At 56.5% G+C, this 21,487-nt stretch overlaps 1 protein-coding gene across 7 annotated transcripts in view; it reads right to left on the reverse strand.

The window, feature by feature from the left end:
- VAV2 (vav guanine nucleotide exchange factor 2) overlaps window positions 1-21,487 on the reverse strand; it is a 168,385-nt gene that overhangs the window by 82,186 nt on the left and 64,712 nt on the right. For all 7 annotated transcript variants that reach the window (XM_049114365.1, XM_049114367.1, XM_049114366.1 and 4 more), the window contains exon 3: window positions 1,245-1,303. In XM_049114365.1, the coding sequence (XP_048970322.1) occupies window positions 1,245-1,303 (59 nt within the window). The remainder of the gene's footprint in view (window positions 1-1,244; window positions 1,304-21,487) is intronic.

The following is a 21,487-nucleotide window of genomic DNA, read 5'->3' on the forward strand; positions in this document are numbered from 1 at the left end:
CAAAACTATGTGCTGTCTCTATATCCAGAAATAACACACTCATTCTTGATTAAGTTTTTAAACTGTCCCTATTACAGGCCTCACAGAAGCTACACTGCAAATCAGCATGTGCAACTGGGGGGCTGGGGGGAGGGGGGCGGCTCCAAGGTGCAAGCGACCTCCTAGGGTGCAAGCGGCCTGGTGGGTGCAGGAGCTTTGTCTCTGTAGCCTCTACACCCCCAACAACCTGTCCTGACCCTGATGTAAGAAACAACAAAAGCAAAAGTCCCCAATTCAACAGAATCTCTAAGTCATCTGAGAATGTAACAGCAAAACGCATCCTGGGGGTGGGGGCAGTGGTCCCTAACCTTCCCATCTGTCCCAGTGACTCTCTGACCCCCGGCGAACAGCCCCATCAAGGGGCAGCTGTGCTGGCCTGGAGGCACCTGGCACCGTGGTCCTGGGACCCGAGCCTTTGGGCACACAGTGTCCCCCAGAGACAACACCGGGGAGGGGGGCACCATAGCAGACCACCCTCACCATGTTACTTGCACCCGGGCGTGACCCCACACACTCCACCCTAGGGCTGGGCTACTTCTGTCTTCCCAAACCCCTCATCCCTACCCTGCCAGCCCATGGCCTCCAGAGACACCGAGGCAGGGCAGGTCCTCTGCTCATCCCCACTCCATCTGGAACCTAATCCTCGTTGAGATGTCTCCCTGACCCCTCAGCTGTGGGTCAGAATCGGCAACCACACGTTCTCATTGGGGCTGCCCTCCCCCACCCCCACTGCCTGCGTGTCAGAGACCAGAGGCCAGACCACAGGGGTCACGGGGTTCTCTGAGGCTGAGCTTTGAAAGCCAAAGGGCATTAAAACTGGAGGTGATATGTCCTGCCGAGGGACCCGGGGGCCCCCAGACCAAGCAGGCCAGCTCCCCAGTTATGGTGCGCAGGGAGTGCACTTCGGTAGCCAATGGTCTATGAAAGGATTAATTTGCTGATCTTATTACCGAAATCGAAAGAGATTTTGCACCCATCCGTAGAACACGTGTGCTCGATCTCCCTGGTGGGAACTGGAGGCCCTCCCCCTGCCCGCCCCTCCCCACTGCTGCCAAGAGGCAACTCGACACCACATGGAAATTCATGCATCAGATGCAGGCAGAGCATATCTGCTGCAGACTCGGGTGGCTGAGGCCAGGCATGCAGGTGGCATGCGGTGGCGGGGAGGACAAGGGGCCATCACTTGGCTGCGCCGGCGAGCTCACCTGATCCCTTTGTTCTGTGCCACGTGGTGCAGGGAGAGTCTGGACACGGCAGAGATGACCTGGGGAAACCAGAAAGACGCTTCTGTAATTCCACAAGAAACCAGAAAGTCATCACAAAACCGTAATGAAGGGTTGTGTGCACACACAGCTGTTCACTAAGCACGTTTCATCTTGGGAAAAACACATACACACGCACAGCGTAGCATTTTCAGGGAGGCCAGGTAACTATTTTGAGTGTATCGTGCACAATTTGTCATTCCCATGCACCAGCGTGAGTGAGGGCTGCTAGGCTCCTGTGGGAGAGGAGCGGGGCTGGGCTCGCCCCCTCCCACCACCCCCCCCCCCCCCGCCCTAACCAGCCACGAACCACTCACTGGGCCTCATTCTCACCCACACTACAGTCGGCCCTGCCGGGGCCGCAGGAGTCCTAATGGGCGACACGCTTCCAATGTGCTCACCCTGTGCTGCTGTTCGGTTAATGGCACATCCACAGCAGGTGCTGACCCAGTTCAGAGAGGCCCAGAGAAGTTAAGTGACTAGCCCCAAGTCACACAGCAGCACGGGGTGCAGCGCTGACACAAACATCCAAGCGTGGTACTCCTTCCTCGTGAGCCCCTCCTCTCTTCACATGACTGCTGAAACGGACACCCAGCTCCCGCAAAGGGTCAGGCCAGGTTCAGACTGTGTGAGGGAATCCAAGCAGTATCTCCCCAGACCCACCAACCTGTCCAGATGATAGTGCTGACGTGCTCTGCGATGAGCAGAGGCCAATCCTTCTTTGGCTGCCCCTGATCCTGCTCCGTCCTGTCCCGTCAGGGCCCACCCACCTCCCAGCCTCAAAAGCCCCAATGCAGGGACTCCGCAGATCCTTCCAACAGACAGTGGGCAAGGATGAGGTTCCACAGATGATTACTGGTAAACTGAGGCAGGGAAAGGGAGGCAGTTGCCCCAGAGCACAGAGTAAAATCCACATGAAGTGTTCACAATTCATCACAGGATTTACGGGGCCCCTGCCATGCCAGACATCACACTCAGGAAACAGGTGTGATCCTCAACTTTGAGACTTCCTTGTATAAGTGTGCATGAGTCCATCTGTGTGTGTGTGCATGCAATTGCCTGTGTGCAAGACTGTGTGCACTGCACGCTGCATGTACACACGTGCTTGTGTCTTTATATGTGTAGTCACTGTGTGTGTGCATATGTAATCTGTGTGCATGTGCACATGTGTATGTGTGTAGTCTATGTGTGCTTGTGTGTAGTCTATACATGCATGTGTGCTTGTGTGTGTGCATTTGTATAATCTGTGTGCTTATATGTGGCATGCATGTGTCCTTGTGTATGTGCACGTGTACATAAATGAGAATCCATGAGAACTGAAGTATGTGCATTGCATGTTGTGTTGTGATCTGTATATGAATGTGTGTATATAGTATGTATATATGCATGTGGTCTATGTGTGCTTGTGTAAGTCTGTACATGCATGTGCTCTTGTGTGTGCATGTGTGTATAGTCTGTAATATATGTGTGACTGTGTATTGTGTGCTTGTGTGTGTGCATGTGTATAAGAGTGTATGTAAGCAGTGAGCATTGCATGTGTGTGTGTAGTAGTATGCTTGTGTGTTTAAACTGTGTGTGCATGTGTGCACATGTGTGTAGCCTATGTGTGCTTGTGTGTGTGTAATCTGTGTGCACATGTGTCACCTATGTGTGCCTGAGGACTGGGAACACGGCCCATGAGGACCACCTGCTAAATTCACAGACACTGGCTGCTGGCTGCCCCAGGAACCAAGCCCACTGGGCCTTTTATGGGCAGCCTCCTGGTGAATCCTCACACCCCACAAGGCTGGGCCTGCCAAGCACATTTGGGAGACTGGGAAACTGAGGCAGGATCTCTTGCCTAAAGCCCCCAGCTGAGACACGTTCCACAGACTTCCCTTTAGGCTATGCTTCTAGCCACAATTTTTTTAAAGGGAGGGAAACCCCAAGGCATACAGAAGGCCCCTTTCTCAGACAGCAACAGGCTGCCTTGGCCAACATGAGCGGAGTGCTGTGAGGGGCCTTCCGGCAGGTGGTCACAGCTCAGGGGCTGGGCCCTGGCAGGTAGGAATCTGCGGAATGGGGGGGTCCTCTGTGCCGCCCCAGGTGGGACTCCACTGGCTCACACACAGCCTGCCCACCAAGGCCCATACTTGTGTGCTCCAAGGGGCCTTTCACAAGCCATGAGCAATTAGGCTTCGGCTGCTATTCTTGGCTGTTGAGAGCTCTAAACATTTAGGGATGATGACAATCACAGCAACATTGCTGCATGTGATAGAAGCTAGAAATGTCAGGGCTTGGAGGGTTTGGGCACATAAGCCGCCCCTCACCCTCCGCGGCAGACAGTGTTCAGCACCTGCCCAACTCCTCCCCAGCCGGCCAGACACAGGCTAGACACTTGCTGGCAGAGCCCACCCACGGCACCAGTCAGCAGTCAGCACGAGCCCGGGACACCCAGCCTGTTTCCTGACCCAGAGTTAGGGCGAAGGCTGTGCTTCCTGCAGGTGGAGCCCCCAGCAGAGAGTAGCCGCCGCAGGGAAGCGAGCCAGAGTCAGTGCCCAGGTCCCCGTCCCCAGGTCCCCGTCCCCATGTGTCCACAAGCCTGTGGCCCCAGCAGACATGGTGGCTTCTCTGGCAGCCCTGTGCGCGGCAACCCCAGCCCCGAGCTTGCAGACACTACTCTGGGCTGGAACGTGTCATCAATGGTCGTGAGAGACTCAGCTCCGGGTTCCTGTGAAGCCAGGGGCAGCTCCTTAGATGGGGTTAAGTGTGCCCCTCTGTCCCTCGGTCCACCTGGGCTGCAGGCTCCCTGGCTGGCATCTGTACAGGAAGGGGAGTGCGAACCCCACCCTACAGTGACCGAGGGCAGGGGCTGCTGGGAGCAGGTGTGGGGCCCCCAGAGACAGTCACAGGTTCACACGAGGGGTGGCAGCCGCCCCATGTAGAAAGACAGGGTGCAGGGCGCATCTCCCTGCAGGGAAGGGAAGCCCCGGCATGGCTCCTACAGTACCTCTGGCCAGGCAGCCCCATCCCAGGACGGAGCAGCTGGGCCCTGATCAGATACCTCCAAGCCCACGGCTCCTTGAGCTCTTCTGAAAACGTAAATGTCAAAGGATGACATTTTCCCAACTTTTCTCTGCACTTCTCGTCTGCATCCCAGTTAACGAACGGAAGGAGCACACAAGTACCATCTACCCTCCTCCCCACATACAGCTGGCTCAAGGCTCTGGGCTCAGCAATCCACTGAGCACTTCTCCGGGTCATGGACTGTGTGCATGGGGGCAGGGCAGAGGGGGCGACAGTAGAAAGACGTGTCCCAGAGGCCAGGTCCACGGGGAGGAGCCCCAGGCACCCCCAGTGAAGGACGTAGATGTGACACTTGGAGGACAGGAGGTGGAGGTGTGCGGTGTGCACCCTGGGTGGACGTCTCAGCTCTGCCCCCACTCAGCCGCGGCCTGCTCTGACCCCACACTCTCTACCAGATCTACGTTCAGGTGCACAGACCCCCGGACACCAGCGGCCAGCCAGCTTCTTTGCACTCACCAGCGAAGTCTCACAATGCAAACCCCCAGGCCCACCCCCCAGATGCCCTGGAGTGGATGAGTCCAGGTTGGGCACCCCAGTGCCCCAGATTGGGTCAGACAGGCAGCATCACACTCTCGGTCAAGGCATGCAGGAGGACAAGGAGAGGGACCTGAGTGTCTACCTCGGGATGGCCTACAAAACACAGAGCCGCTGAAGGGCGAAGTGGGAGGAATGGATGGTCAGGCAGGGTGGGCAGGAGGGACTTCTGGGGAAAGGATGTGTGCTCTGGACCCCAGGAAGCTGAAGGGGGATCCAGGGCAGAGCAATATCCAGGGTGGACCTCACCATGCCTAGAGTTCTAGAATGCGACTGCCAGGACCTCTGCCACTGGGCGCCCACTGTCTCCCCTGACAAGCAACAGGTTCACCAAACTTGTCCAGCTAGAGCCCGAGGGTCCCCGAACCAGGGCAGCACCCCATGCCAACCTCTAAGCCTCGGCTTAGAATCTCACCCAGTCGTGGCGAGGTAGGCAGGCAGCCTGTAGGACAGGTCCCTGAGGGGCAGAATGACCTGGCAGGGCCACCAGTAAATCCTTCAAAGAAGGGCAGTGGGAACCATCTCAAACTCCTGGCTGGAAGGAGCAAGCCCTTGCTGCCCTGGTGGCACAAGGAAGACCCCAAGTTTCTGCTCTTGGATACGGGGAACACTTGAGCTCCAGAGGTATTCTGGCAGCGATTTACAAATGCTTTTAAAAGATCCAGCAGCAGCCTGGTTGCCCAATACCAGAGTCCCGGAGAAATAAAGTCAGGCACACCCACACGGGGGATTCTGAGCTGCCTTGTAAACTGATGTTGTAGAAGGGGTTTTGTTGACATAAAATATATTCATATATCCCTTCAGTGAAACAAACAGGTAGTAAAACATGGACAATCACTAAAGTCTAATTTTTAAAATTATATACTGAAGAGGGCTGGGCATAAATGCACAGAGCAGAGGCAGTGACTGGGTGGCTTTGTGCGGTCGGACTCCTGCTTTGCCTTGGCTGTAGTTTTACGGTTTCCTACAATGTACAATGGGGGGCCAACGTTATAAAAAAAAAAAAAAAACTCTGCTGGTGTTCACCCCTGCCCCCACTGCCCAGGTGCAGGACCTCCCTGAATTCTCCTGTCAATAAAACATGCTATTCAAAACAAAGCCTCTGGCTCTGGGCCCTGTGGTGGAAACACTGGACAGGTTTAGTCCCAATACACCAGGGCCATCACAAACCAGTCATAAGTCACCACTCTCCCTCCCTTACCCAGAGCACACAGTGGCAGGCCCCCCATTCAAGCCACAGCCAGCAGGCGACCAATCAGGACCCTCACTCTTGTGACACTGAGGAGTGCTCAACGCGGCACACAGGGATCTTCTTGAAATGTACCCGCATGTGAAGGTGCGCCTTTGAACTTTGTATTCCAAGTACCTGGCACACAGATGTCACCTGGCAAATGTTGACGTGGCTAGATGATGGATGGATGGCTGGATTCATGGGGACGTGCTAGGATGGATGAATGGTTGGATGGATGGATGGATGGATGGATGGATGGATGGATGGATGACAGATGGGAGGAAGGGAAGATGGATGGATGGGAAGAGGAAGGGAAGATAGAGGGATGGGAAGAGGAAGGGAAGATGGATGGGAGGATGGATGGACAGATGGATGGATGGATGGATGGATGGATGGATGGATGGATGGATAAATGGATGGATGGGAAGATGGATGGATATGAGGATGGATGGATGGATGGATGGATGGATGGATGGATGGATGGGAGGAGGGGAGGACATATGATGGATGTATGGGTGGGAGAAAGGGAGGATCGATGGATGGATGGATAGAGTATAGAAGGAGGACAGGTAGATGAAGGAAGGATAGATGGGAAGAGTGAGTTACTTAATAACAGAGGAAGGCTCACAAGACTCCAGACTCTCCCTGCATTCCCAGAGAGGGGTTTCAACACCACAGTGGTCTGGGAGCTCCTTGAGTGTTGGAGCTGAGCTGGGCTCACTCCATGATGCATGCCCAATGTCTTCACAGAGTAGGCCCATCAGCTACAACTCCCGCTGGAGAAACCAGAGACTTTTCTGCACTCCTTGTGGGTTGCTCAAGCAGGGACCTGCTTCTCAGGAAGATTTGGGCCACCCAAGGCCCCAAGCTCATTTCAGACAGAGACCTGGAGACTTGGGAACAGGACAGAGCAACTAGCTCCTCCTTACATTCCACTGCCCTGTTCATATTAAAGTTCCACCGGGGACAACTCCCAGGGTGGCACAGGTATCCTCTTTGCACTTCATTCCTCTCATGCTAAAGGGAATGATCTGCACATCCTACCCAGCCCCACTACTGTGAGCCTGCCCTGGGGCACAGGTCTGTGCCAGACCCATCAGGGCATCACATGAAACTTCTGAGCCCCAGGAGGGTCCTTCCCATGACAGACACTGGACTGGACTGACTGCTCATTCATTTTACAGACAGGAAACTGAGGCCTCATACTGGGAAACTTGCTCAGGCTCACACAGCTGGTCAGCAGTGGCTGAGAGACACTCCTGTTACCCACCCCATCAAACCTTGGGCGAGGGAGGGGTCCATGACAAAATATCATTCAACCTCCACACTCTCTTCCCCTACAGGGCAGGCAGAGGCCGTGGCTCCAGGAGTTCACAGGAACACAGTCTGGCTGGGCAGAGGATACCCACTGCCACTCCAGCTCTCCACAGGCCTCCTGGACACCTGACACTTTTCATGTGCCACATGCAGTTTTTTCCAAGCTCTTCTGGGGCCAGCATCACATCTGACCTTTGAAACCGGGCTCTGAATTGCCTCCTCACATTTTACAGGTGAGAAAAACCAAACTATGGCCCACTGAGTTTATATGATGGGCATAAGCCAGAGTAACTTCAGGAATGCTCAGAGAATGTCTGTATATGGGTAGATGGGTAAATGGATGGGTGCATACATGAATGTGTGGGTGTGCTGGTGAATGGATGGGTAGGTGAGTGGATGTGTGGGTATACGGATGGGTATGTGAATAGACGGATGGGTACATGGGTGAAGGGATGGGTAGATGTGTGGGTGTGTGGGTATATGGATGAGTATGCAGACAGAGATGGATACACGAGTGAATAGATGTATAGATGGGTGGGTGTGTGGGTATATGGATGGGTATGTGAATAGATGGTAGCATACATGGGTGAATGGATGGGTAGGTAGGTGGGTGTGTGGGTGAATAGATGAGTGTGTAGATGAATGGATGGGTGGTTGGTGAATGGATAGATGGGTAAATGTATGGCTATATGGATGGCTGTGTAGATAGATGGATGGGTGCATGGGTATATAGATGGGCGTAAGGATGAATGGATGGGTTGGTAGGTCGGTGGATGGATGGGTAGATGATGGGGATGAATGGATGGGTGTGGGGGGTGAGTGGATCAGCGTGTGGATGAATGAATGGGTACAGAGATGGATGGTGTGGGAGTAAGTGGGTAGGGGGATGGATGGATAAGTGGACAGAAGATAGATGGACAGGCAGACTCAGCAGCAAAGATTCCAAGGAGAACCTGCCTCCCAGAGCATAAGCCAGAGTGACTTCAGGCTCAGTTGATTCTGGCTCAGGTCAGGGTGGTAAGATCTCAGGGTGGTAAGATCAAGCACCATGTCGGACTCCGTGCTCAGCACAGTCTGCTTGAGAGTCTCTCTCGCTTTCCCTCTTCCTCTGCCCCTCCTCTCTCTCAAATAAGTCTTTTTAAAAGAGAGAGAGAGAGAGAACCTGCCTCCCAACACCCATTTCTTAACTGTCAGAATATAAGCTACCACCTCCTGAACACTTAGTACATCACGCACAAAGGTAAACAGGACACAAACGTGATTCCCATACATATTACCCACCCCCAATTCCCCATTATTAGATGCAAACCCTGGGGACTGGACAGAATGAGGACCCTGTCCCAGGTCACCCAGCAGTAAGTGGCGATTTAGGAACTAAACCCAGATCTGTGGGACCCAAACCTGCACTTCTACCCAATGTAACCCCCAACAGGAGCTTGCAGCTGCTCCTTCCTCTGGACCTGCTGGACCCCACTTCCCAGCCACTCCTGCAGTTCCTGGGGTGCACCCACGAATGGGAGCAGATGTCAAGTCGACCACTTGCAGGCCTGGCTCATGAAAACTCCCGCTCCTGGGCAGCCTCGAAATACGTTAAAACTGGTGAGGCCGCCATCAGCCTGGCACCTGAAGGTCTTCCTGGGGCAGAGGCCACGCACATGCACACACACAGATATTCACAGCACACACACACGCATGCACACAAGCATACACACACGCACACTCTGTCCACCAGGAACTTCCCAGAAAGCTGGCCGTCTCCTGGATGAGCCAAACATGAACCATGTGTTTTTTACTTTAAAGTCCTTATTATCCTGAATATAAAAGACAGAAATCCTCCAGGATATAAGCTCTTTATGTGGAAACAGTATTTCTTTACAAGTGAAAAAATCAATAGCCCTCAGAATAAAGGCTTCTATGCTAATGCATACCAGGAAAAAGTCGGGTTTGAAGAGCTGACAAAATGTCTCTGGAGAAAGACAAGCACAGACGCATCAATGCCATGTTAGGGCAACAGGAACAGCTCGCTCAGGAACCTCAGTAGAGTGACTACGTAAGTCCTGGCATTCGGCTGGCACTGCACCCAGTGAAGCCATCTAAGCTCCCCAAGGTCCTCGATGAAGAGGCACGGCAGGAATGATCCAGAAGAAAGACAAAGACGAATACAAGCTGGCCATCAAGAGGGACCCGGGGCTGCCTCGTGCTAACGATGAGGTGAGCACTAGCTGGCAGCATCTGGGTCCCATCAAACGCCGCTCGCTTGCAAAGCCTGGGCTGATCAGGAGGGCTCACTGGCCCCAACTCTCTCGCCTTCATTAGGGGTCAGTAAGCCGGAATTGCATACACCAGGCTCAAGCCCGCAGACCTTCCTTATCAGCCGCTACCACACATCTGGGAAACACACACAAACACACGCACACGCACGCAGCTCAATGGTACCAAATGGCAAGATGATGAACCTCATTTAAACAGGTTGGCCGGGAAACTCCCCTATCTGCCTGGGAAATCTATAGCTCACGCTGCTGCATATTTAGAAGCAAATCATCAGAAATTGCTTCCCCAGCTCAGCCCTGCATTGCCCTTCCATTTTTTTTCCTTTTTTCACATTGAGAACAAGGTCAGAAAAACCTCTGCGCTGCTGCCTTCAGAATGAGAAGCGGCCAACTGAGGTGTGATCAGTCACACCAGACGTGTAATCACAGCCCCGTGTTCAAGCCCTGCCCCCGGGGGGACCCAGAGAATCAGAAGCCGGTGGGAAACATGGGCACTTATCAGCCACTGTGCTGCGTGGCGGGGCCCGGCTGATGGGGGCTCTGCTCTGAGGAGGCCAAAAGCATGCAGGACACTGGGCAGCAGGACCACAGGCCCCAGGATGGCCATGCAGCAAGATGAGAACCACCACTCCCCGGGGCCAGCAAGGAGCAAGTCTGGAGGGGACTGTGCGGAAGGAGGGTCTTGGCGTCCTTTAAAGGGGTCAGAGCTCAACAGTGACTTAGGAGGAAAAATAAAGGATAAAAAAGGCAGAGTCTGCGGACACTTAGGCCCTGGCCCTCTCCTTTCCTGAGCTCAAACCAAGGCTTCCAGGCGGTTTGAAATGAATCCCGAACCTGGCTGCACATCGTCAGTCTCAGCGGGTGCACATGCACGCAGGACAGGCCATCCCGGAGCTCGGGGACCAGCAGCCCGAATTTCCTGCCTTGTACTCTGTAGGCGCCGATGGCCATGATACATACGGATGAAGGAATGGACAGCTGGATGGGTGATCCATCCTAACTGGACTCACATAGTAAGCGCCTACTTGTGCCGGGCATGTTACAGGAGTCTGTTAGTTGACTTACAATCATGAGTAAACCACAGAGAGCCGTAAACCAGGGCAAAATGGCAGGGCCCAGGGCTCAAGTCCTAAGCCCGCCACTGACTATTTGAGCCACATTTCTCTATGCCTGTTTCCTTATCTGTGGCCTAAAAAAAACACAATGCTCAGGAGATGACAAATGCACGGCACATGTGCCACCACAGCTCCTTGCTGTGCTCACAGCAGACATCACTATTCAATCACGGTGCTCCTTCCTGCTAAAGCCACAGGCAGCCTCTGAAACTTTCTCTACAGAGTGCTCAGAGCCTGCTCTGTCCGTCAGAAAGACCTGAGTCCACCCCAGAAATACTCAGACCTGGCAGCCTCAAGAGTCCTTCTGGGCACTACCTCCTGTCCCTGATCCATAATATTGGGCCAAACGCTCCAAGGTCACCAGGCAAGGAAAGGGCATGAACTTCAGCTGTTCCGGGAAGGTCTACAGCAATCAGGGAAAACTTAAAATCCTTAGTGGAAGAAACTTAGTGACCACGTGGTCCAAATCCTTCCTTTTATAGGCAGGAAAGCAAAACCCAAATAGGAAGTGGTCCATGGTCTGCAAGGGCCACCCAGGAACTGGCAGGCAGAACTGGTCCAGAGATGGAGGTGCCTGCTGGCACTCGAGGCCCTTGCTCTTGCCGGCACCGCATCCTTAACAGCTACACCTGTGTCTCTAGGCCTCTCCCGGGTTCACTTCATTTCATGCCCCCCAAAACCCCACAAGACGCTTCTGCTGTTCTCACATCTTATGGAGGAGTAACCAAGGTCAGGGGTTGGCGGCCGACAAACAGTGACCCGAGACAGACTGAGCCCGTCCATCTGGCTGTGGGGCCCCAGCTCTCCACCCCAGCCCTGCCCCAGGAAGGGCAGCCCTGGGCAGAGGCCGACAGTGGGGGCAGGATCAGGTGTGGCCCTGCAGTTCCAGCAGCCGGCAAGCTCATCCGATCAGGATGGTGGCTTCGGGGAGCTGGCGGGGTGTGCCAGCCACAGCCACTCATCGTCTGTGAATGCACGCTCACTCGTGCCCCCAGCACATCCTGCCGCTGCAGGAGAGCACAGCCTGGCCTCCTCCCCACCGCCAGATGGGTACAAGGGGAGATGAAGGTGTGGCAAAATGTCGGAGTCACCCCAGATAGGCAAGCAGCAACATGTCTGCCCTCTGAGCCTGGCGAGGCCACAAACCAAGACCCAGGACTGCAGCCCAGTGTGGGTGTGAATTGCTGCCCAAAGGTACGAGAATCGCAGAGGCCCGGGTGCCTGGCCCAGGCCTCAGATGCCAAGGGCATTACAGACACCGCAGGGCGGGGCAGAGCAGGGCAGGAAGGAGCCCCGGTCCCACATGGAAACCTCGCCCTGCCTGCAAGGCTCAGACTGAAGTTTCCTTTCCCTCTCTTCCCTGTAGTGGAGACAGGGAACCCAGGGTCAGAAAGCAGGCATCTACACAGCCTCCTCCTCGACCGGGGTCCCTGGAGGAGCCCACGTCAGCCTCTGCCCGCTACACTGATCCTGTCCAACCTCGGCACGTACGGTTCAGCTCCACCACCACGGTGTGGGGTCAGGCCCACCACCCGCACTTCCCAGAGGAAACTGGGTCCCCAAGGCCCCAACAGGTGACCTCATTCGCCGCGACAAACCACAGAGACGGCTCTGGGCTGAACCTGTCGGACTTGGCCCTTTCTCAGCACCTTCTGCATTCCCCCTGAGGAGCGAAATGCCTCCCACTTTAAATTTAAAGAGTTGCCAAAAGCAAGGAACGGATTCTGGTTTTTCCTGCTATCCTCGGAGTGCCTAGAACCAGTACTGGGGACCCTTGGGGCTGGGATGGTGGAGGTCCTTGTACAATCCTAAGGGATGCCAAGCCATAGCCCCCCAAGGATCGCATCCACACGCCCTGGGCACTGGCAAGTGTTTACTGGCCAACCTGCCAAGCCCACTCAGTCACAAGCCAGGAGCAGTGCTCAGAGCACAATACCTACCAGAACCTTCTTGAGTGAGCTGATGTTAAAGTGAACCTGAGTCCTGACCATTGAGCCTGAATCCTGACCTGGAGCCTGAGTCCTGACCTGGAGCCTGAGTCCTGACCACAGCCTAAGTCCTGGTCATGAACCTGAGTCTTGACCTGAAGCCTGAATCTTGACCGTGAGACTGATCCCTAACCATGAGCCTGAGTCCTGATCACAGCCTGAATCCTGATCATGAGCCTGAGTCCTGACCATAGCCTGAGTCCTGACCACAGCCTAAGTCCTGACCACAGCCTGAGTCCTGATCATAAGCCTGAGTCCTGATCACAGTCTGAGTCCTGATCATAGTCTGAATCCTGATCATGAACCCGAGTCTTGATCATAAGCCTGAGTTCTGATCACAGCCTAGTCTTGATCATGAGCCTGAGTCCTGACCATAAGCCTAAATCCTGACCTGGAGCCTGAGTGTTGACCATGAGACTGACCCTTGACCATGAGCCTAACCCTGACCATGAGCTTGAGTCCTGATCATGAGCCTGAGTCCTGAGCACAGCCTGAGTCCTAACCACAGCCTGAGTCCTGACCATGAACCTGGCACCGGGCTCTGAAGTTACCCTGCTACCTCACTCAATCCTCAACCACCCAAGGAAGTCAATGTCACTGTGCCCCTTGTCAAAGGAGAAAACGGAGGATCAAAGTGGTCACCTGTCATGGTGGCAGAGATGGCCAAGCCCCTGGATGACCTGACTTGCACTCAGCACTCTTAAAAGGGCAGCATCCAGAAGAATGGCCTCAGCCCCCTGCGTGAGCCTGGCCCTGGAAGAACCCCCCTCCTGTAGCGAGCATTTCTGGCTCAGCCACTCTGGTCTGGCCTTTACCATCGGTCAACCCCCGCTCGCTAATGGGGGAAGGGTGACAGCAGCCATTCCCTGGAGAGGGCTTTCAGAGCTGCTTCACTGCCTTCCCTGATTAATGGCCTTTTTAACAGGAAGAGGAACAAAAATTGTATCTCTAACACCAGAGCTGTAATTTTTCAGTATACACACTTATCTTTAAAGCGATGACTTAGTAACTCAGTTATTAAGTGCAAGCACAGCCTCCACACAGTAAGTGAGGACATGCTCCTCTACTGGCTCACTCTCGCCAGCCCTGGCTCTGCGGTCTGGCACCTTGCAGGCCCAGGTGCTTTCTCCCCGGCTCTTAGCAGGGTGCAGAGGTCCATGCTCTGGCTCGTGCCCTTGGGTGTCTGGACCCTCCCAGCAGCGAGCGCCCTGCTCATGGGCAGGCTCCTCCACTGACCTCCAACAGCTGGGAAGTGGGCTCAGGCCAGATGGGGGACAGAGTCAGCACCACAGCAGCCACCCACCTGTGTGAGGGCCCCCTCAAGCCGCCATGCCCACTACAGGATGAACTGCTAATCCAAGCATTCTCACTGTCGGGGGTGTTTCTGGAAAGATCTGACAGGGCTGAGCATTAGGAAGACTATTCCAAGCCTGACAGATGAGGGGCCCCACCATCTGTAGCCAAGGAAGAGAAGGGGAGGGCAGCTCAGTCTGTCTCCTCACCTGTGAAGGGGGGTCCTACAGCCCCACATGGTGAGGAGGCCAGGTGACCCCACGCCCCGTGGCTTCACCCCGACCACACTGTCACTCTGGCCCCTCCTGGGGTAGCAAGCCCCCGCCTCAGCTGCCAAGTCTCTGTGGCTGCCACCAGACAGAGGTCAAACCTTTGCTGTGGACAGAATGATGGTTCCCCCCAAATCCCAGTGTTGAAGCCCTAACCCCAGTGGGAGGGCATTATGAGGTGGGGTATTTGGGGGTGATCGGGACATGGGGGTGGGACCCCCAAGGGCAGGATCAGTGCCCCGATGGAAGAGACACAGAGGGACGATCTCTCTCCCCCTGCCCCATGAGCTCGCAGTGAGGAAGAGGGCCCTCACCGGGATCTGATCCTCCTGGCACCTGGTCAGAGCCAGGCTCCAGACTTGGGAGAAGTACATGTCTGCTGCGGCCACCACCCGGTCTGTGGTACGTTGGTCACAGCAGCAGCCCCAGCTACTGACACGATGTCAAGGAGGCAGTCCCTGCCCACCCTGCCCCCCACAGCGCTGGCAAAACTCCCAGGACGCCACACCTTAGGAGACTACTTTCTGCCCGTATCAGGGGCCCCACCTGGGCCCGCAGCCTCGGAGGAGGGGGCAGGTAGAGGGGGAAGGCCAAGGGCAGCAGCTGACTGCTGGGTGTGGAGCACTCCCCGTCCTCTTCTCGCATCATGGGAATTCAGCCTCTGACTTCCTGCAGGAGGGAGCAGAGTAGGGGAGTCTCCCCGCTGCCCCGGACCCAGGTGCGTGCTCGCCCCAGCTCAGGGCTCCCCGCAGCACTGCCTTCCAGAGGGTGCAGGGCACCAGCTTGGTGTCACTAAACCCGGCTCTGTATCCAGCGGGCAGTGCCCTCAGCTTCTGGGGTCCCAGGCCCCAACCTGTAACAGGGGGATGAGTGCCCTGATGAGAGGTTCTTATCTCCTCACCTAGGTGTTCAGTAACTTTCAGTGAGCAGCTAGGTACTGAGCACAGAGGACAAGAGGCCAGAGGTGGCTTCCCGAGTTCACAGGACCCACTGTGTGCTCTATGCTCGAGGGCAAGGGATGGATGAGCCAGCGGGGCGGAGGGCCTGAGTGGGGGCATCAGGGAGGGCTCCCTGAAGGAGGTGCCACTCGACCTGAAGGATGAACAGAGGTCGTCACCTGGGTGATGGATTAGCTAGCCAGAGTGCCAGCACCGGCACAACAGGCTCCTCATAAATGAGGGCAACCTTCCCAAGGCACAGCCTTGGGGGGTGGCCCCAGGGCCCTGCCTTGGCCATCGGCACCACACCCTGCAGAACATGCTCTCCCTTCTGAAGCCATTTCAGCCCAAGAACCCCACTGCCCTGTGTCTGGAAGCCCAATTTGTGCAATGCTAGCCCTCACCAGGAAAACGCCTAAAGTAATTTTTTCCTCTTGTGTTTCCGGAAACAGATGGAAAACAGCTGCAGACAGAGCTCCAGATTGCTTCTGAGAAAAGGGGTTCATCTTGATTCCAGCTCAATCCCAGCCCTTCAAGGAACTTCCCGCACCAGTGCCCTCTTGGGTTTTTTCCTATCTAAGGGCAAGGTTCAAAGCTGTGCCTTTTGCCCGGAGCAGAGTCCCTGTGACCACGGGCAGGAGCACGAGGCCAAGGAGGAAGCAGAGGGATGGGGCCTGGGCAGCTCAGCTGGGGACAGACCCACCTGCTGCCCTGCCCCACCAGGCCCTGGGCACTTCCCCCACCCTCACGGCCCCCAGGCCATGGCAGGGAGGCCTTCTCCAGCAGGGATCCTGTCCTTAAGACAGGAAAAGGGGAGAGGGCTGCCAATGTCACAGCCCAGAGAGGCCCCAGGGGACGTGACGGGATCCTGGGCAAACAAGGTTGACCCTCATCACCGAGTGGCCCAGAGTGGCCCACAGCCTATCCAGACCCATGGGCCAAAGTGACTTGAGCCAGGCTCTGAAGCAGGCCACCCAGCTGAAGAAGTCCTTCCAGAACCAACCTGAGACACCGGGCTGCAGGGTGCTGTGGGGCAGAGGCTCCTGCAGGCCCACACAGTGCCTGCCTGCCGCTGGGCTGTGGCTGCGTCTCCCTGGACCTGTGAGGCTCCTCCTGACGGGACTGGGACCCGCCAGCAGGACCCGCCAACTCCGCGGCTCTGGGGAAAGCACAGCCCAGGGGGACACAGTTCTCTACACCAAGCTCTAGGGACTCACCACACAGCTCCAGCCTCTCGGCACTCCTCAAAGTCCCCCTCCACGGTCTTCTTCTGGAGGTGCCAGCAGAGGCAGCAGGTGAAGATGAGGGAACACAGGACCCACAGCTGGGAGCAGGGGGAGGGGCAGAGCAAGAGAGAGGCCAGGAGCCGGCCATCCTCACGCAGCCCCTGTAGGACAGAGCGTGGGGTAAGGGGAGGTACAGCCGGGCCTGGACTGCCTGGTACCAGCGAAGGGGCCTGGACATCACCCTGAAGGTCATGGGAAGGCAAGAAAGGTCACAGAGAGGCACAGGATGGATGCAGCACGGAAGAGAGATGCAAGGCAAGGCTGGCCTTGGGTGGGATGTGGGCACAAGGACAGCCCACTCGTCCTGCACCCCCCACCCACACCCTGCCTGTTCTGTCTTCAGAGCCCCCAAAGGGCAGCCTTGCCAGTGCCTGGTACGAAGGGTAGGTCACCTGAACATACTGCTGCCACGGCCAACTAAGGGTCCCCAAAAGTCACATCCTTCCTGAAACCTCAGGCAGTGACCTTCTTTGGAAAAAGGACCACTGCAGATATGATTAGTTAAGATGAAGATGCTCCAGAGTAGGGTGAGTCCTGAATCCAACATGACTGGTGTCCTCATGAGAAGAGACACAAGAGTGACAGGGAGCGGTGGAGGTGCTCCGGAGCAGAGGCAGAGCCCCAGAAGGAAGGATGCAGCGGGAGCCAGGAGCTCCCCGAGTCACCAGGAGCCAGAAGGGGCAGGAGGGCCTCCCCGGAGCCACCAGAGGGAGCATGTCCAGGGATACCCGGAATCCAGACTCTGACCCCAGAACTGGGAGAGTGAATTTCTGTCGCAAGGTCCCCGGTCGTGGTGCGTGGTCACAGCAGTGCCAGGGACACTGATAGGAGACTGAAAGTCACAAGCACCGAGGCCAGGGTCGCAGGCACTCAGCCCTTCAGCACCAACAGGTGCCAGCGTTCAGGGATTAGAATGCCACAAGGTTGGGTGCCTGGTGGCTCAGTTGGTTAAGCCTCCGACTCTTGATCTCAGCTCAGGTCGTGATCTCGGGGTCATGGGATCGAGCCCTACATCAGGCCCCTGTGCTCAGCAGAGAGTCTGCTTGTCCCTCTCCCTCTGCTCCTTCCCCCACTCTGTCTCTCTCAAATAAGCAAATAAATCTTTTTAAAAAGCGAGGGGAGGGGGGATATCTGGGTGGCTCAGCGGTTGATTGTCTGCCTTAGGCTGGGGCGTGACCCCAGGCTCCCGGGAACTAGTCCCACATCAGGTTCCCCACAGGGAGCCTGCTTCTCCCTCCGCCTATGTCTCTGCCTCTCTCTCTGTGTGTCTCTCATGAATAAAGAAATAAAATCTTTAAAAAAAAATGACACAAGGTGACCCTCAGGGGCCCTCGGACTCCCCCTTCCCAGCAGAGGGCAGTCAGCCACCGAGGCAGGGTTCCCAAGGAGGTGACAGTCGAGGCCAGACAGACAAGGAGACTCCTGCCCACAAAGGAGATGGGACAGTGCATCACGATGACGCAGGGCATCCGTCAGGCTTTTCCTGGAGGCCCCTAGCAGCCTGGGTTGGAGTAGGGTCCCCACATCCACCCGGTGCCAGGCCTGGTCCCGCAGTAACCCTCCTTCCCCAGGAAAATCTCCCCCAGCAGCACCCCTGTGCCCCCACCCCTCCACGGATCCTTCCCTAAGTAGTAGGGAGGGCCTTGCCCACACAACACTCCTCAAGCAGATGGACCGTTTGTCATTTGCTCATGTTATGCTCCCCTAATGATCTGGAAAAAAAAAGAGTCCTGGCAATTGATAAACGCCGTTCTGCACAAAGTCAGCGGCTGGTGGGACCCAGAGACCTCCTGCAGGGAGGCCACATGCCCTTGCCCAGTAGGGCGCTGAGGTGTAGGCTAACGGTGTGAGGGCGGAGACAGTGCGAGAGAGTCAACTGGGGGCAGCACAGAACCAGCTGTGGACCCGCTGCAGAAGCTCAGGCATATAAAAATTAATAGGAACATATAGGGACAATGCGGAGACGAGCGACCCACTCCACTGGGTGGCATGCCATCCCCAGCCACGGCAGGCAGGCTGCCATGTGGGAGCAGTCCGGCAGGGGCACAGGCTGCAACCGGGTAGTGAGCACCGACCGCCCGAGGTATGTAACATTGGTGCTGGCGTCACACGGGAGGTCAAACGAAAAGACGTCCCAGCTCAGTGCTACTCTGAAGGCCAAGTGCACCCCAAAGCCTCACCTGAGGCTCTCAGACCACTGATCACTTTGCTTAAATTGGTTCTAGCAGGTGTCATGGGCGAGGAGGGATAAGTCAAAACGAATGGTAAGCTCTCAGGATACTGCGGGGTGTGGTGGGACGCCAGGGCGCGCGACGATGCTGGCCACGTCGGTCTCTCGACCCAGAGCTGGTTACCTGGGGGTCAAGGTCACCAAGCTGTCCACTTACAACAAACGCCTCTTGGCGTGAAAGTGGAATATTTCGATTGAAGTTTACGTTAAAAAACAAAAAATCCCTCCGGCTTTAAATCTAGAAACTCCTCAGACGGTTCATTGGCTTCACTCGGAAAACACGCAGCACTGGGGCTTCCAATGAATTGGTGCTCAGAGAGGGGACAGAGGCCACAACCTGGTGGGTGGGGGCTCTGGGAGACCTGGGGCCTCCCTGCGGGGTGCCCCGCACCTCCCCTCCAGGAGCAGCCCAAGGAGCACGAGGATGGCCCCACAACATGCACCCTGACCCCCCTGCAGGGACTCCACTCCTTCCAGGAGGGCCTTGGCCACTTCGGGTCCATCACTGCCCGAGCTGCGCAGGATGACAGGCAGGGAGGGGCTTCTCCGCAGAGGCTGGGAAGGCACAGCCACACTCAGTCTCACATGGAATCTCTTCTGAACCCAGAGCCTGTTCAGCTGGGGGCGGCCCAGCATGGGGGATGCAGGCGGTCCCAGCCCTTCCAGCAGCAGGGGGAGTGCCTGTGCTGCCTGCCCCTGCTTCTCCCCTGCAGTTTCAAGACCTGATGATGTTCAGGCCTCTGTTGCGTCAATGAGCAGCCTCAGCCTAGCACATGGGGCAGCTCAGAGCTCTTCAAGTCCCCCAAACAAGCCTTGATTTGAGGACACAAACTCTCCAGCCCAACGTGAGCTCCCCAAGCGTCCCACGTAACCACCCACCACCACATGCCCAGCTCGCCCATCCCCAGGGTGCAAGTGAGATGTGACCCGGGACGGGCCTCCTCCAGAGGCACACTCCCGTGTCTCCTCCCACCCCATCCCCCACAGCCATCCTTCATTAGCCCATCACCCCGTGATGCTCAGGAGCCCCGAGGGGCACAAGCAAGCCCGTGCCCGTGCTGCCCCGACCTCATGCAGCCCAGGGACCCAGCACAAGGCACTCACCTGCTGCTTTTTGGGCCATAAGAGACCAAAGATGCCTGTCCAGCCTCCGAGGAGGTGTAGTGACTTTGTAGTCCCCTCACGTGAAATTAAAGATGCTCTGTACCCTCCTGGCCTCCACCTGCCGAGCCCACTCATTGGATCACCAAGCCGCCCCTCTGACGAGGCAGGTGCTCTGACAGGCCCCCACACAGAGGGCAGGAGCACTCAGGCCACGTCGCTCTCCCCGCAATCGCCATGTTAGTGAGCCCCTGCGGGCCCGGGGCCCTGGCCTGCACCCTTCTCTCCTGCTGCCTGGCCCAGAGGCTTCCTTCGCAGGTTGGGCCCTGGGTCCCACACTTCACACACCAGGCAGTGCCAGGTCAGCTGGAGGAACAGACGGCCCAGCATTGTGCTTGGCGTCCTAACAGGCCCCAAACTCTCTGCACAGGCTCTGAGGTGACAAGGAAGCAAACTGGGGCCCCCCACAACCACAGCCAACGCCCAGCAGCCAGGCCAACGCCCATCTCGGGGGTCCCCATGTCTCAGCACCAACCTTGACCAGAAGGTGGAATCAGGAGGAAACCACACAGGATGGGGCTCCCTGCCAGTCCCCGCAGCGCCTCCTTAGCATGGCTGAGTCTGGTTCAGAGTGGCTAAGACACGGCCCGTGGTCACCTCGCTAGAAAGCAGCAGATCTGCAACTCAAGCCCTGGTCTGTCTGAGCTCTGGCCAGGCCCCCCACTCAGGCCTGACTGCAGACTGATGCAAACGCCCCAGGCTGCGCCCTCTCCCTGAGCCCAGGCCCCATGTCGGGGTCTGCAAGGGCCAAGCAGCCGGTGGGTGCAGATGGGAAACTGGACATCCATGGTAAGGGAGAAGGGGCCAGCTGGGCCCCTAGGGGAGCTGCAGATACAGATGGCCCCTGGGAAAAGTTAATCCTCTGTGGGCAGCGCACGTCTAGAACCTGGTGGATCCACCTGGCAGCTTTTGGTCACCCCAGATGTATTCTCCAAGGACAGAGTCTGTTTTCATGCAAACGCTCCAGGAAGTGTCAGGACCTCTGAGCCACCTGGCTTGGGACAAGGGGCAACGCAGGGGTGTGGTCAGGTTCTCAAAAATGCAGAGGCCGCTCTCTGTGTCTCTTGTGAATAAATAAATAAACTCTTAAAAAAAAAAAATGCAGAGGCCTGTTTAGACCCCAAGAGGGCAAGAGTTTCTTCCCCAGGTCATACAGTGGATTGGCTCTGGTGGGGGACCGAGGACACGCACACACACAGCTGATGGGGGCACCAAGGCAGGTGCTGAGGACTCTGAGGCCTGCTTTCCCGTTTCCCAGCATCTGGAGATGGGGCTGTTCAACCAAGAGGGGTTTCTGGGGCCCAGGCCCACTCAGAGGAGAGCCAGCGGGTAGCCTCCAGGCAAGGGCCAAGGACAGCAGCATCCCCCCAGTCCCGCCCTCCTCGGGGGGTGGGGGCGGGATAGAGCCCATCTGCCAGGCCCATTCTGTGGGAAGTGACCTCTCCACCCCATGGAGCCCTCAGGGATTCCCTGCAGAAACTAATTGCC

Source organism: Canis lupus, chromosome 9, assembly GCF_003254725.2.
Source record: "Canis lupus dingo isolate Sandy chromosome 9, ASM325472v2, whole genome shotgun sequence".
Taxonomy (NCBI): domain Eukaryota; kingdom Metazoa; phylum Chordata; class Mammalia; order Carnivora; family Canidae; genus Canis; species Canis lupus.